General features: G+C 45.8%; 9 protein-coding genes across 9 annotated transcripts; 5 read left to right on the forward strand and 4 right to left on the reverse strand.

The window, feature by feature from the left end:
* Positions 1-291: 291 nt before the first annotated feature.
* Positions 292-1,385, reverse strand: F4822DRAFT_439027 (histone H3 methyltransferase DIM-5; the record flags this gene model as incomplete). The annotated part of the gene is made up of 2 exons (XM_051462588.1): positions 292-1,257; positions 1,341-1,385. 2 exons carry the CDS (start codon positions 1,383-1,385, stop codon positions 292-294), a joined length of 1,011 nt encoding a protein of 336 aa, XP_051308691.1.
* Positions 1,386-2,294: 909 nt separating this feature from the next.
* Positions 2,295-2,808, forward strand: F4822DRAFT_434848 (uncharacterized protein; the record flags this gene model as incomplete). Its single annotated transcript, XM_051462080.1, has 3 exons — positions 2,295-2,414; positions 2,490-2,627; positions 2,680-2,808. The coding sequence occupies 3 exons, from the start codon at positions 2,295-2,297 to the stop codon at positions 2,806-2,808; spliced, it is 387 nt and encodes a 128-aa protein (XP_051308692.1).
* A 185-nt stretch (positions 2,809-2,993) lies between these two features.
* On the forward strand, positions 2,994-4,166 carry F4822DRAFT_86392 (uncharacterized protein). The gene is made up of 2 exons (XM_051464097.1): positions 2,994-3,085; positions 3,185-4,166. Exon 2 carries the CDS (start codon positions 3,227-3,229, stop codon positions 4,154-4,156), a length of 930 nt encoding a protein of 309 aa, XP_051308693.1. The 5' UTR covers positions 2,994-3,085; positions 3,185-3,226; the 3' UTR covers positions 4,157-4,166.
* A 444-nt stretch (positions 4,167-4,610) lies between these two features.
* F4822DRAFT_421563 (uncharacterized protein) lies at positions 4,611-5,953 on the forward strand. The gene has a single exon (XM_051459807.1). It carries the CDS (start codon positions 5,195-5,197, stop codon positions 5,702-5,704), a length of 510 nt encoding a protein of 169 aa, XP_051308694.1. The 5' UTR covers positions 4,611-5,194; the 3' UTR covers positions 5,705-5,953.
* A 218-nt stretch (positions 5,954-6,171) lies between these two features.
* On the forward strand, positions 6,172-7,060 carry F4822DRAFT_434851 (uncharacterized protein; the record flags this gene model as incomplete). The annotated part of the gene is made up of 2 exons (XM_051462081.1): positions 6,172-6,223; positions 6,306-7,060. The coding sequence occupies 2 exons, from the start codon at positions 6,172-6,174 to the stop codon at positions 7,058-7,060; spliced, it is 807 nt and encodes a 268-aa protein (XP_051308695.1).
* Positions 7,061-7,194: 134 nt separating this feature from the next.
* On the reverse strand, positions 7,195-9,008 carry F4822DRAFT_440687 (sphingoid long chain base kinase; the record flags this gene model as incomplete). The annotated part of the gene is made up of 3 exons (XM_051462775.1): positions 7,195-7,680; positions 7,739-8,829; positions 8,894-9,008. 3 exons carry the CDS (start codon positions 9,006-9,008, stop codon positions 7,330-7,332), a joined length of 1,557 nt encoding a protein of 518 aa, XP_051308696.1. The 3' UTR covers positions 7,195-7,329.
* A 424-nt stretch (positions 9,009-9,432) lies between these two features.
* Positions 9,433-10,695, reverse strand: F4822DRAFT_86494 (thioesterase-like superfamily-domain-containing protein). The gene is made up of 2 exons (XM_051464098.1): positions 10,441-10,695; positions 9,433-10,378 (listed from the first exon to the last, which is right to left on the reverse strand). The coding sequence occupies exons 1-2, from the start codon at positions 10,532-10,534 to the stop codon at positions 9,552-9,554; spliced, it is 921 nt and encodes a 306-aa protein (XP_051308697.1). The 5' UTR covers positions 10,535-10,695; the 3' UTR covers positions 9,433-9,551.
* A 303-nt stretch (positions 10,696-10,998) lies between these two features.
* On the forward strand, positions 10,999-11,750 carry F4822DRAFT_434854 (putative GNAT family acetyltransferase; the record flags this gene model as incomplete). Its single annotated transcript, XM_051462082.1, has 2 exons — positions 10,999-11,440; positions 11,503-11,750. 2 exons carry the CDS (start codon positions 10,999-11,001, stop codon positions 11,748-11,750), a joined length of 690 nt encoding a protein of 229 aa, XP_051308698.1.
* A 205-nt stretch (positions 11,751-11,955) lies between these two features.
* Positions 11,956-14,214, reverse strand: F4822DRAFT_440689 (MFS general substrate transporter; the record flags this gene model as incomplete). The annotated part of the gene is made up of 6 exons (XM_051462776.1): positions 11,956-13,020; positions 13,078-13,356; positions 13,415-13,471; positions 13,524-13,674; positions 13,787-14,030; positions 14,079-14,214. The coding sequence occupies 6 exons, from the start codon at positions 14,212-14,214 to the stop codon at positions 12,460-12,462; spliced, it is 1,428 nt and encodes a 475-aa protein (XP_051308699.1). The 3' UTR covers positions 11,956-12,459.
* Positions 14,215-14,365: the final 151 nt, after the last annotated feature.

Here is a 14,365-nt window from a genome sequence, read left to right on the forward strand (position 1 = left end):
AGGTTGCGTCCTGTCTGCCCTGTCTGTCACATGTAACCTGTAATTAGATACATACACAGGCAGTATTAAATTTCTTATGCCGGACAAACATGTACCTATAATTCCAACACACATGCAGCAAAAACAAATAGTACTTTTGCTTGATTAATACACTGGACCGGCGGTATTACTGAGCTAGGTAGAAGTTGCACACTTCGCTTAGTGACGTTAGAATAGGTAGGTAATCATTTCCATGCATGCGATTGAAGGTCCAAATAGATCTAAATCACTGCATAAATTCCCCTCGATTAATTACCAAAGGTACCCCCTACAACGCTTGCTCCCGCACAGGCAACGCGTCATGTCCTTCTGTTTCTCCGGATCAAGCGCATCGTTTTCTGAATCATCAACCCCATCCACATAGTCAAACGTCAGTTCCTCACCCCGCGGGATATCTCTAATTGCAAACAGTGCCAAATCATGTAAGTGTTTATCGGCATGATCGCCCACCCGCGCAAAGATGCGCATATTTGGATCGCAAGAATGATTGACAAATCGAGTTGGACCAGACATGAATTCTCCATCCACTTCTAACGGTGGTCCACGGAGACGATCGTCATACGAATCCGGATCTGAGAATTTGTCCAGTGCGAAGAGGTAAACGTCTTTACGCTCCGCTATGTGGGATTTGGCCCGCCGGTGATTAGCTTCCTGCGCAGTGATAATCTCGCCCATGTACTTGTCGACGAATTGACCTTTCTTAACGTCCGCCGTACTCCGCACGCCCCAGCCACGATTCCTAGTTCTGAAGACCTGCAGCGGTATCCTCCGACCCCTCTCTACAACCCTATTGGGGCAATCCGGACCACAAGCACAGCTTTCATGGCACTCGTAGATGGGATTTCGTGATGTGAGAATTTTAGAACGTAAATGCCCGGCCTTAACACCGTGCGAATGATAGGCGTATACTTTCTTCCGAGGTCCGTCGCCATATGTGCCATCCCCGTTTTCCTCATCCGAACTATCGTCATCAACATCCTGAAGGCAGTTGCAAGTGCTATACTGGCAATCTTCCGAGTCAGCGCACTCGCAGCCGGTGAGGAACTCTTCCCTAGTTGGTTCCACATCTTTACCGAGGATGGATTTATCCACAAACCGAAAATCGGGATCCAGCGCAGCGTTGTCTTCCGTATTGACTAGAGTCACTGGATAGCGGGTATGCGTCGCGAAAGAACGAATCTGACAAAAATGACATTTTTGTTTCTCTCCTTCGCGACCCTAAAATTATTTTCCATGGTTAGCATACATGCACGCTATATCTATTTATGTATTGCGATGTTGTGACAAGTGGGGTGACTCACTGCTTCGCCGTGATAGTAGAAGTGAAGCTTCGTAGCTTTCTCCATGTTATATTTAGCTATTATGGAGTGTAAGGAATTCGTGATGGAGAATTAAGAGGTTTACATGGGCATCCAAGTTTTCCCATAATTTATATGAGTTTTGAAGGTTTATTTCTTCACACTCCATAGAGTTCTTAGACAGTGAGTGAACGCGATGGACGCGTCTTGAATTAAGTCAGGTTAATTATTGTAGGTACTCAGTATTACGTAACCTAACTTAGCGGCGTTCATGTAAGTAATTCAATCACCTACAACCCCACCAACTGCAACTAAAAAGAGCATCCAACTTCGTTGTCAGAAAGCATATATACCTAGGTAACTGCCTCTATCCTAAACCCATCTATGGTTCTTCCCCGTGTCTATCTCTGGGATGAGGCAAGATCGATCGATGAATGATTGAAACAATGTACATGTATTAAAATAACCTTATGTACAGCATAATGTAAGTCATAATATGATAAACTCACTCCAACTGGATACTCCAAGTTGCTCCGTGCGCAGCAACGCCTGGCGTTTTCTCCTCTTAACAAGCGGTCTGGTTGACAATCATTTGTTTCACATACTCTTTCGTTTGCGGACAGGTTGGGACATGAGATTTTCTTCGTATAATCCCATCTAACCCTGTATTTTAAAGCGGATTAGTAGTTCAATCCGAGTCAACCTCTCATTTAATCTCTAGACCCCTTCAAACGATACCTAAAAATAGGTACTCGAGCTCGGCCTCGGTCCTTCGAGGACTCAGACTTCTTCCTATCCTTTAAGGATTACCCTTCCACATCACCCATTAATGGCCAACATTGGTGCCTCCTTGGTGACATTATCCAGGCCGATACTTTCCTCCGCCCACGAATTGTAGCCAAGGACCATAAAGGAAACCCGTTCGTCGTTGCCTTCTATCCGGATGATCAGAATGATATGCCCCGCATCCTGAAAAACTTCAAAGTCGGTTACACAATCGCTCTCTTCTACCCGACATTCCATTACTTTCTCGGTGGAACTGTTGGCGTGAGAGTGGAAGATTCCCACAGCGTTATGGTAAGCAATTCATCCTAGAAATAACTAAAACCCAAACCGGTTATTCATTACAATAGATCATCCCTTAGCTTTAAGGAGGTTCTCGAAATGAACAAGGAAGTCATCAAGTACACACCTACAGAAGGGGCTAAGCAGAAGTGTTACAGCTGTGATGAGACCAAGGATAACCTCAATATGTGTGCGGGTTGCAAGACCTTTCACTATTGCAATAAGGTATCCCAATTCCCAGATATATTTCAAATGAGGATGCTAACCAAAACACAAGGACTGTCAAACCAAGGCATGGAAAGGCAAGGGCCACAAGAAAGTTTGCAGAGTCTTGAAGGATGATAACGTAAAGAAGATCCGCTTTCTGAATTATGGAGTTTTTGACGGTGGCGTTACCTTTAGATGAGTCGCATCTTGCCAAAAGAGGTAAAAGGGAAGCATTGAAGTCAAGTTGCATTTTTATCCCTAACCCAATGACGAAGGGGCTTTCGGATGGTTATCATTACCGTGTAATCCCCGCATCTTAATGTGATGCGTATACCACCTCTTTTGAACACTTATCTATTCTGATGTGCAGCTTTGATTCTACTATCAAGCCATTATTTTCTGTCCGGAGTTTGATGGTGTTGTATTTCACGGGTTATTTCGGATCGCCATTCGGACAAACGAACATTCGCAACTTCGTCAGTGACTACATTCCTACACTAAAGGCGCGACAATACAGACATAGCAATAATATTTAATGCTAGGTCAATTCCTTCTTACTGATATCTACCACACAGACCCATAAACTCAAGTAGTTTTGATTTTCCACGATCAACACCATGGCGAGCACAACCCAAAACGAATCATCAACAGATATCTTTAAGTTCGCCGAGAAAATAGAGGCCGTCCCGAAGTCTATCTCCGGTCTTCTCGCGTCCTATTCTGGCATACCTAAGGACACACAACTTGGTCATGTCGTTAAGATTCGAGATGAGGCATATGCATGCTTTCCGTACCCATGTGTCGGAAGCTTCAGATTCCTAGACTTCCCTCTAGCAACTCACTATGCATACGAACAGCATGTACTATCTCCATTAAAACGGCCTAGTTTAGATGGAGTGGTCGAACCGTTGTTCTTGGATCTTGGTACAGGTTTTAGCCAGGACGTACGCAAACTTATCTACGATGGCATGCCAGCACATAGGCTTTGGGCTAGTGACATAGAACCCAAGTTCATCGATTTTGGATTTGAATTATTCCGAGATGCGGAAAAGCTATCGAGAGACCGCTTCTTATGTCCCGGGGATTTATTCTCGAACTCAACCGAAGATAAGTTCAATGTCCTGGACAATAGAGTTACTATATTACACCTAACTGCTGTGTTTCACTTGTTCTCTTTCGATGATCAAAAGACCGTGGCTGATCGCTGTCTTCGACTTCTAAGAAAGGATACCGGGGCTCCGGTATTGATTTTGGGGGCCCACGTCGGAAACACCAGTCCTGGTCCTTTCGAAAAGCCCCAAGGGTCTAAGGAGTATCGTCATAAGTACGATCATGACGACCGGACCTGGCAGGAACTATGGCAAGAAGTTTGTGGCCGTGATGAATGGAAGGATAGGATTGGGAATCTAGATGTAAAGTCTAGACTGCTAAAGCAGACCCAGAAGAAGGACGTCGAATCCGGCGAAATCACGACCGTATACACAGAGGCGGAAGCGGATACCAATCCTACTTGGCAAATGTTTGAGGTCTGGGTCACTTTCACCTGATTCTGTACCTAGATAGAGCTTAGGTACTGAGGCATCTAGAGCTGCTACTTGTCGAATACGATAATAAAACTATGCGAACAAGGATATTATATAAGATCACAGGGGATGCCCCATAGTCTAGTGAGAGAGGTGATGGCCAATTAGAATTTGACCTCCATGTTTTTACGGGCGTGTGATTTTCGTAGCTGTGACTGTCACCACGGCTCCCTAGGGACTTCCTTCGGGGTTGTTCTACTGACAGGTCAACTCGGGTGTTGGCCAAACTCCTTTGCGTTCTTTTCTTGCTGGTTATCCCCCCCCTTTTTTTAGCTAGTATCATAGCAATTTAGGTAGCGAACGTCGATCTAAGTAATCGTAGTGTAAAATCCACGGAACGTAGAATATTATTCCTACTCCTACCTATAATAAATCTGAACCCCAACTAGATGACCAAGTAGGTACATGTATGATCGATAAACGCCTAATGTATTGTTACTACTCCAGGTCAGGGCATACTCCTATGGGAATTGTCTGGCGACTGCCAACGCAGGAAACTTGGTCAGGTCGACAATATCTAGTTAGGTAGGTAAGAACTTGCCCGTCCAATGTATGGTGATGGTACAATTAACACTATAACGGACGCAATAATACCTGAGTCATTGTCGTCGTCTGGCCATAAGTGTCTTGGTGTATAGGCATTAACGTACAGGACGTGCATACAGCTCACACCCGTACCCCCATCCCTTCAAATCGTTACTTGGCGGCTTCTCAACATTTCTACTTAAATCGTTATTAAACACACCTAAACTCCATTCCATCTATTCCCTCATTTCTCTTTTTTCATTATTTAACACTAGCAAACTTCAACCAAATTCGCTCTCTATCTACTCACAATTCCAACAGACGATCACCGATCTCAGTCCGTCACGACCTTTTCGTGAACACCTAATAAAAAGTGAGCTTCCATCTTGAAGAATACTCGGATAAACTGTGACAGTGAATTATTGAACACTAACCTATCTAGACCTTATCAAACTTATTTTATTATCCACCAACACGATGGGCTTCGGCGGCGTCCTTCGCGCCATCGTTATTCTCCTACTAGCAGTAGGGCACGGATTTTTTGCAGCATTTGTCGAAAATGAGCTGCTACCGTACTTCACACAACACGGAACGGGCTCGGCTATTAACAACGCCCGTGAGGTTTTCGCTTACCTCGTCGCTTCAGCTACGCTCCTTGGTTTGTTGTTCTTGCTCCTGGTCTCAACCATATGCAGCCACAATAGGAGGAAGGCGTCGGAAGAGGCAAAAAGTCGTGCTGATACCTGCATTCGCGCCTTCAGAATTATCCTCTCGCTGGCAGTAGAAGCCGCGCTTATCACCGTGGCATGTCTTTCGGTAAACCATGCGTGGGGTTGGAGTAAATACTTCCAAATAGAAGGCATTGAGCACCTCTCATCAACCTGCTATCATCTTTCACGGTTGATTTTAGTTACCCTTATACTAGCAGCTTTCAGCCTGTTTGCCATCCTCGTCAAAGTAGTATACGGGATAGTTTCCAGGAAATAATTGGCGACATATTTGATGGAAGTTGTGGAAATTGTGAAGGATTTCGTTGAAACTTTTAGGATGGTTCTGGGAGTTGTCTAGGGAGTCGATGCGGGAATGTAGTAGTAATTGGTTGTTGGATTTATTCAAGGAGTTATGGCGGCTCAGTGTACGATTTAGTGGTTCAACTAGGTATTGCAGTATCCTCGGTACTTTTCATCGTTTGCTGTGTTCTGTGGTGTTTGAAGACGTGATATAAACGAATGAAGATGTAGTGGGGTTTGTAGAGCGCTCCAGTGCAGTTTAAAGAGGGGCGGGGCACTAGTACTTAGGTACAATCGGTATCCCGGAATGATTCCGCGCTATCATTTAGTGGGTCGTCCCGTTCCGACATGGCGGGACTGAATTCTTTTTTTCTTCAATCATTTATTTTATCAATATTTTATCAGCTTCACTTGGAGAAATAGAACTCGGTATTCTTTTTCAAGATGGCGACCGAGGGGCAGAATATGCCCTTTATAAAAAATCTTGCATCTAGCGGTACGTCCCCAAACCTTTCCAATTGCATCCTTCATCATCCGTCACTTCATTCGTGGTAGCTGACAAGAACTATCGCAAACAGATCGCAAAACACGTAGCTCCGCCGTAGATACCCTACGAACGTTCCTGACAGCGCCGACCACCGTCCGCAAACTGACCGAAATTGACTATCTGAAACTATGGAAAGGCCTTTTCTACAGCGTATGGATGTGCGATCGACCCATTCCACAGCAAAACCTCTGCGCGGACCTCGCTGGCCTTCTATCCGTACTACCCACCCCAAACGATGACGAATGCGCTGTCGTGATTCCTTTCCTCCGCGCCTTCTGGGCTACCCTCTCCCGCGAGTGGACTTCTATTGACGTATTGCGCATGGAGAAGTATCTACTTTTAGTGCGACGTGTCTTCGGTGCCAGTATAGCCTGGGCTGGTGACGGAAAGACGAAAACAAAAGGCAAGAGGTGGACTGGCACTCGCGCCGAAAACATGTTGCGACTACTAGAAGAATGGCCTCTTGAGAAAACCGGCGACCTTTCCAAAGTTTCTGTCGGCCTGCGGCTACACGTACTGGATATCTGGGTCGACGAGGCGGAAAAGCTCGAACTTTTAAAGGACGAGGAGTCTGATGAGACCTCCGAAGAATCGAAGAAATTTCTAGAGAGATTACGGCATATCGTGGAGATACAAGCCAAGTCTACTTGCAAGCCTGTACGACTAAGGGCGAGGGAGTCACTTGCTGACGACAGGTTGCCGTGGAATAGAGACGACGCACAGGATGAAGAGTTGGATGGGGATGATAATGATGATCGAAACGGTTGGGGTGGTTTCGATGACTGAAAACTGGCGTATTTGTTATAACTTGGAACCAATTCACAAGATACGGAGTTTGGGTGTTTTCAGAGGGATATATCCTATGGCTGGGAGATAAAATCTGCTTTGCAATTCGACAACGCTTGCCAACACTATTAAATCCGATCAATATACACAAATCACAGCAAAAGCTGTGCACACCTATGTTTACAAGACGAGTCTACAAGTCTACGTCTACCTTGGGGTATCTCATAACCAGCCTAATACATTTTTTTTTTCGCCAACGTCCGTCAATTTCACGCACCGACCTTCTCCCAATCTGGTGGACCAGCTGCTTCGTACTTGCCACTCTTTGATAGTACCGTACCTAGTCCTTGATGAACCTCAACTTGGAAAGGCTCAAATGGGGTATGTTCACCATCGATGCTGATATATCCGTCCTTCTGATTACGAGGGGTGAACCGATACGCGGCGACTTTTCGATACGTCACATGAGGATTGTCAAATACATGACCGGTCTCAGCGGAGGTGAGCAGTTCCACGTACTTGGCCGCTGAGATGTCGCCATTGTTGAATACAACGTCTATCAAGCCATCATTGGGGCACGCTGCTGGGAAGAAGTTGGCATCGGGCGCCATCCACGCCATCTATCCGATGTTAGCAAATGTGATACGATACTAACGACATAAGATTTATGGTCCTTACGTTTCCACAATAGAAATTTCCTAGCTTGTCATACGACGCCTTCTCCCAGTCATCAGGGAGCTTGTCATTGATGGTCCCAAATCGCAACGGTGGCAATCCCTCTCCACTGTCCGTTTCGCTGGTAGTAGAGTCAGCGGCCAAGGATGCTTCCCTTACACTTACGACGTCTTTCTCTCTTCGCGTAGTGTAGTCGGATTCCGTCTGTTCGCGCTTGTAATGTGCCTTGATATCCGCTTTTTCTGGTATCTCAACTTTCATCGCGATATCACAAGGATATACCTTTTTGCTAAATATCCTTTGTATGAGACCTACATGGAAGCGCGCAGCGCCCAACCAGCGCAGATTTTCCGTTCCCAGATCGCATTCCGCTATAATGCCCACCGACTGACTCAAAAAGCTAAGTGTCCGCCTATCGCCTTGCGTGACACTCATCAGATCCATCGGTGTCCTTACGCCTTTGACAATAGCGAGTGCCGCGATGCTTGCTTTATGCGTGCCGTTTAGGTTACAGCTCATCGCATTCCCACTTCCACACGGCATGTGCGCTATAGCAACCTGGCGCAGGGCTTTACGTGCATCAGAACGCTTACCCAATCCATTGATGCACTCGTAGGGCAATCCGTCGCCGGAGCAAGGAACTATGATATCGAAGGCGTCGATATCAAGGTTTTCGCAAATTTCGATCGCTTCGCCGGAGTACTTAGTTCGCACCACATCCAGTGTCATACGCGCCGCCTCGAATATCGGCTTCACATCGTGTTCCCAGACCTTGTCTGCACCACCAGGTCCCGCGTGTGGATTGACCAACACTTTGGCGCGTTTATTTGGTTGAGCTGTCTTGTAGGCTTGCTTGAGTAGATTATCGATCCACGGGTTCACTACTTCGGGGGTAAGCTCAGCGGTCGGGTATGTTAACTTGGTGACGCGAAGGTGACTTTTGGATATCGGATTTGCGTAGTCGATGGTTAGGGATTCGTTGGCAACGATTTCTGCCCAGAGCACATTGTAAAGAGGGATTGGAAGTTCGGAAGACGTGCCACCAATACCAACGCCGCAAAACTTCCGTCGGTGTCGTTTTGCATGGGCCTTGTCTAGATATTGCGACGAAATTAGTAAAAGCGCGTTCAAAAAACATTCGATAGCTGTATCAAATACCTTTTACGACTAGGGAATCGCCTGCGAGAGTAAGAGACACGCCATTCGCAAATGACAAAATATTAGTAGCGGTTGGCGTAGAAGCCGGAATGACGGTACCAGCGGCATCAGCCATTGGAGGCGGAATTGTAGAAAAACGATAAAACGAGCGAAGATGAAAGAAAATTAGAAACGAAGAAGAAATACTAAAGTAGTATTATCAATGTGAAGACCATGAATACTTTCATTTACATATACATCATTTTTATTCAAAGCTCTTGAAGAAAAGGAGAAACAAATATGAAAGCTAAGAAGCTAGGAAGCTGAATAGAAGATAACATAAGCCTAGAACATTAATATAATACCTACATATGTAGGTACGTGCATATGCAGACCCTTGTATCCTTGATCCCCGGGCTCCGTGGGCGCCGGTATACCGAAGCATGTCACTACCTAGGTACCTATCGCTAATTGGCCCGTCACAAGCTCCCGAGGTCCCCACCTTATCATTTAGGGCAATCATCAAATTAAATTAGATCTTTCTCATCGATCTGTTCATCGTCTTAATCTAGGGAGGTGACATACCGAATAATATCCAAATAAACATAGTATAAAAAGAATATCGCAAATTTATCTAGGTGCATTATATCTATTTTAGATGAATGTTGTGTTAACCGCTTCATATCTTTGTTTGGCCATTTCTGCGCGCCGCCAGGTTCCTTTCTGTACCAACAACCAATACAACATGATGGCTGAGAGCGACGATCTCCCCCATCTGATCCAGAATAACTACCTCGAGATCCATTCTCCCACCCTTGATGCACTTTGTCCGTACCCGTACAAATAACCATTCGACACCCTCGGGCGGTAGGATCTTTTTAATATCTAGATTGAGGGCCACGGTTGGATACCAAAAGGGTGGTAGACGGGTGTCGCTCCTCTCGTTACGCCATAAACCTTCGATGACCGAGGCGAAATGATCGGATACGAAACCTATACTCTCATTCGTAAATCTCTCTCCCGACTCGAGACGTAACCATTCGTCGACTAGGCCTAGCGCTACTTGACCCTCGCGTGGCAGAAACGTGCGAACGCGATTAGAAACCTTGCGAAACTTGGGGGATGGTCTATTCGTCTGCTCGATCCAGTGAGGGTCCTCGCCACCGACGAAGAGTTTAGGAAAGTCGAGAGGTGGTGGACGCGATGGTGGATGCAAATACCATAAGGTCCTCAGAGAAACGCCGGCCTCGGTATTCATATTTGACTGCGTAAGGTAACCTACTACCTCTTCGCGGCCGTCCTGCGACAACGTGATGTGGATAGTCGATGTCTGTCGACCGAGTTTGACATCGCGAACGACTAGTTTTGCAGGCCCTTCCTGAGTTCGCCGTAAAAATTCGACATGTAAGGAAATTGTATGTGGCTGGTTTTGTGCTGCGAGTGTAGTACAAAAGTGAGTAGCGGCAACGCGGAGGAAGACAGAAGTCACAACGCCACCATGTGGGACTATAATATGAGGATTATGTTAATGATGACGCCCAAGCTGTTGCGATCATGAAGACACGTACCCGATCCTACACACCACTCTGTGTCAAATTTGGCAGCGTAAGTATGCGAGTCCACAGCTGTAACACCTGTGGCTTCTACAAATGATGCCACCATTTCGAACGAGGAGCACAAACGTGGTTCATCGCATGAGTTGGAAGAAAGAAGAATCACAGCGCAGGAACTAACACATTTATGCCAATGGGTGTACGGTGAATATATGTAAGTGACTTCAATCCTAAAACCACGCTCAAAACACACCGTATTGGCGTCGGCGCTGGTGTTGGTGTCAGGATGTATTCCTTCATACCTGATAAAAAAAGGGTCTCGACTACCTAGTGAGCCTCGGCAATTCCCCAATTCCCCAGATTCTTGGTTACATAATGTGACGAGGTGCAGGGATGAGATAAAATGTACCTAGGTACCTACCTATCCATTTCATGCATTCAACGAATCCACTCGCTTCCATCAGTCATCATTCTTCAGGCTGTTGCTGTCGCCTGTTAAAGATAAACCCAAATCTAAATCACGCCACTCAATTATGTTACTCTCAGCTACCACTTTTCCACTCTAAGATCAAAATGCCACTCATCTTATGCGCTGCTAAACATGCGGACGCCATCCGAATCTCCGATATCCACATGGCCGCATTCGGCTCCAACGCGATGCTGATAACGCAGTTCCCCACAGCTGCCGTTCGGGATGCGCTCAGGAAAAGTATAGAATTAAAAGCTCGAGCCGACATAGACGATCCAAAGACCACCGTCCTCGTCGTTCGAGATTGCGCCTCGGAATATATAAGCAACAATTCCGAATTAGCGGGCACTGAGCCAAATCTTCAACGTCAAGCAAACGGCAAGGTGATCGCTTTTGCCAAGTGGGCACATCCTGTGTTAACAAACGAGGACTATACTGAACCACCTTGGATTTGGCCAACAGGAACGGACTTCAAGATTCTTGATGGTTGGACTAGAAAGTCCGAAGAGGCACAATTCCGTGCGATAGGAGATGCACCATGTTATCGTAAGAAATAACCCAGTTGTCGCATTACATTAAGAACAAGATAGAGCTCACCAAAACTGAAGGTCTCACTTTCATGGGTACCGATCCAGAATACAGAGGCCGGGGCGCCGCAACGATGATGGTCCGATGGGGAATGGAACAATGCAAACAGGATAACGTTCCTGCATATTTGGAAAGTACTCTCGAGGCAGCTGATTTCTATCGAAAACTTGGATTTATCGACAAGGAAACATTCACATTGGCGTACGAAGAAACTGACTCCAAATTGCCCGGAGTTTACGAGGAGATCAGCTTTACCTACCAGCAATGATTTTCGCTCATTCTCCTGTTGTGCGCCATGGTTGAAGGAGAACACGTCATCCGAGACATGTTACGGGGTAATTCGATGAGTAACCTGGAGTCAAACTGAAGGTCTAAGCTCCGAAGCTACCCATTCATCCCAGCTTTTGTTTGTTCGATTGGTTGCGGAGCTAAAGCCTCGCTGCATCATCCCTAGAGGTAAACGCCAGTCAATGTTCTTTCATTGCCTTCCATTAAAGCCCAGCTAATTGACTCACGTACGAACAGAGGAACAGTAGTCTAGACTCTAGACTCATTTATCTAGGCTTGAAAACGTGGTTCTTGAGTAATTTCATAACGCAATACTGTACTGACACATTATAGAGCCCTCGAGATACGAAGAAACCTACGAACCATTCTGGTTGAGGACCTTCTAGAATGCAATGTGTCGGCTGCCTAGTTCCTAATGGATTGTTCGTTCGAGCGCGTCAAAACGTACCTAGGTAAATACGGTACTTCTACAGTGTTTTGATACTGTGAAGCTTGAGCTCCAACCAATCAAAATATGGATCCGAATTTTATTAGGAAAGATTAGTGAACTCCACAACGATCCTAGTTGACCTTGATTGGTTCTTTTATCGTGGTTTAACCGAAGATTATGTTCTGATTCACACTGTAGCAGGAACACCCGCCCTTTTCCAGTGTCCCTTCAGGGACGCCTTCCCCCCATGGCTTTTTTTTTATACTGCGTATCTATATGTAGGTCTTTTATCCGTTCTGTCAGCAAAAGAAGCGCCACCTAAACCAATCTTCTGATTTAGTTGGGAGTAGTATCTCCTTAGAGCAAGGCATGCAACGATGAAAACGCCCTGACAGCAAGCTACCGTGATCAACGCAGGCTTGTAAACTGGTGCATCTTGGTTGCGAAACACCAACGAGCTTACCACGCCGGCTAAATTCTGTGCCATATAACTTAAGCCGAGAGCTACGGCGCGTCCCGTTGTTGTCGGCATGTTTGATGATAGCCAGACAGGCACAAGAAGGCCAGGTGTGAAAGTCCCAAATGTGATTAGGTATGTGAGGAAATATCCCACCTTCACACTATTGACAAGGTCGAGGCAGCCAAGTAAGACCCAAGCAACTAAAGAGACGAACAAGGTGCCGCATGCCGCATAGGCGCGCTGTTGAAATCGATCAGAGAAATACGTTGTAGTGAGTAACACTACAGACGCGGTTAGGTTCGGACCTATCGTATAGAGATTGGCTGTTGTAGAATCGACCGTCAGTCGCTTAATAAGTGTCTGCAAGGAAAATTAGCAATGAATCAAGAGAGAGCTTCGGTGTAGGTTGCCACATACGGGCAAGAAATTTGAACTACTTGCTAGCCCAACTCCATGCATAAGTGCAAGGAAAGCGAAAGCCCATGTTGGTCCATGTTGAAGTTGTTCCTTCACATCCGACCAGCGAAATATTTTATCTTCATCATGTGAGTCCTCTTCGAGACGAGCAACCGCAATCTTTTTTTCCTCTTCAGAAAACCATCGACATTTTCGTACACTCCTAGGGAGAGCGAAGAGTAACAAGATAGAGATGCCAATTGTCAATGCACCCTCAATAATGAAGAGATATTGCCACCCCTATTAAGAGTTAGATGGTCCGTTCGAGTGATGATATGATGTTTTATGTATTAGGTACCTTCAAAGACCCATTCCACCGGAACACACTCCAAGATATCAAACCGCTGACCGCTCCCTGGTATTTGTTAGTTGACATGACCTTTTATATAATGTCAGAGTGCACTTACAGCAATGAATCCCATCTGGAAGAAGATGGATGTCCTAAGCGCGAGCTCTCTTCTCGTATAAAACAAGGAGCAGTAATAAACTGCGCATGGCAAGAAAGCAGCTTCGACCGTACCCATTAGAATACGGCAGGCAAGTATTTGGCTAAAATTCCTACATCGCAATGTAAGTATATTCCCTTGTGATGTCCGATAGATAAAACATGTGCTTGGTAGATAGCGCGAATCAATTGGCGGGACATGGCCAAAAAGGGGCAGGTCTATACTTAGTTGTTGCAGCACCCAGAGTACAAATTCCCCATAAAGCAATGATGATTGGCATCACCACAGCCGGGTTGAAACGCTTAGCTGCAATGGTCCAAGGGATGTTCATTACGGAGTAAGGGACATAGAACAAGATGAGAAGCAAGTTGAATTGGTTGCCAACCAACCCAAGATCCTTCTCTATCCCATCAGTTTTTGCATTGCCGAGGTTAGCACGGTCAAGCGTATGAGTGAAGTATGCCAGAGCTGAGCATGTTAGTCAATATTAGATGTTTTCAACTGAGGATTTCTTACCGAGACCAGGCATCACAATAAGATCGGTTTTTTGAACCAGCCGTCGTCTCGTGGCTGTGAGTATTGAAGCATCGGAGTTATCCGCCAGGACGGTTTCGGTGCTGGCATGATGCGCAATTTTTTCAATGTTCGCCATGACTCAGGGGAAATAGTCTAAGAACTTATGGAACAGAAGTTCGACACTGGGAGCCTTTTCTTCCGTTTGATTAAATATATGAGGCGTGGTTTGAGCAGTATATGTTACTATACCTAAGTATGTACGGGCGCGTATTGGACTTTCGGGAACT

This window comes from Hypoxylon trugodes (genome assembly GCF_022578975.1).
Source record: "Hypoxylon trugodes strain CBS 135444 unplaced genomic scaffold F4822scaffold_12, whole genome shotgun sequence".
NCBI classification, from domain to species: Eukaryota; Fungi; Ascomycota; class Sordariomycetes; order Xylariales; family Hypoxylaceae; genus Hypoxylon; species Hypoxylon trugodes.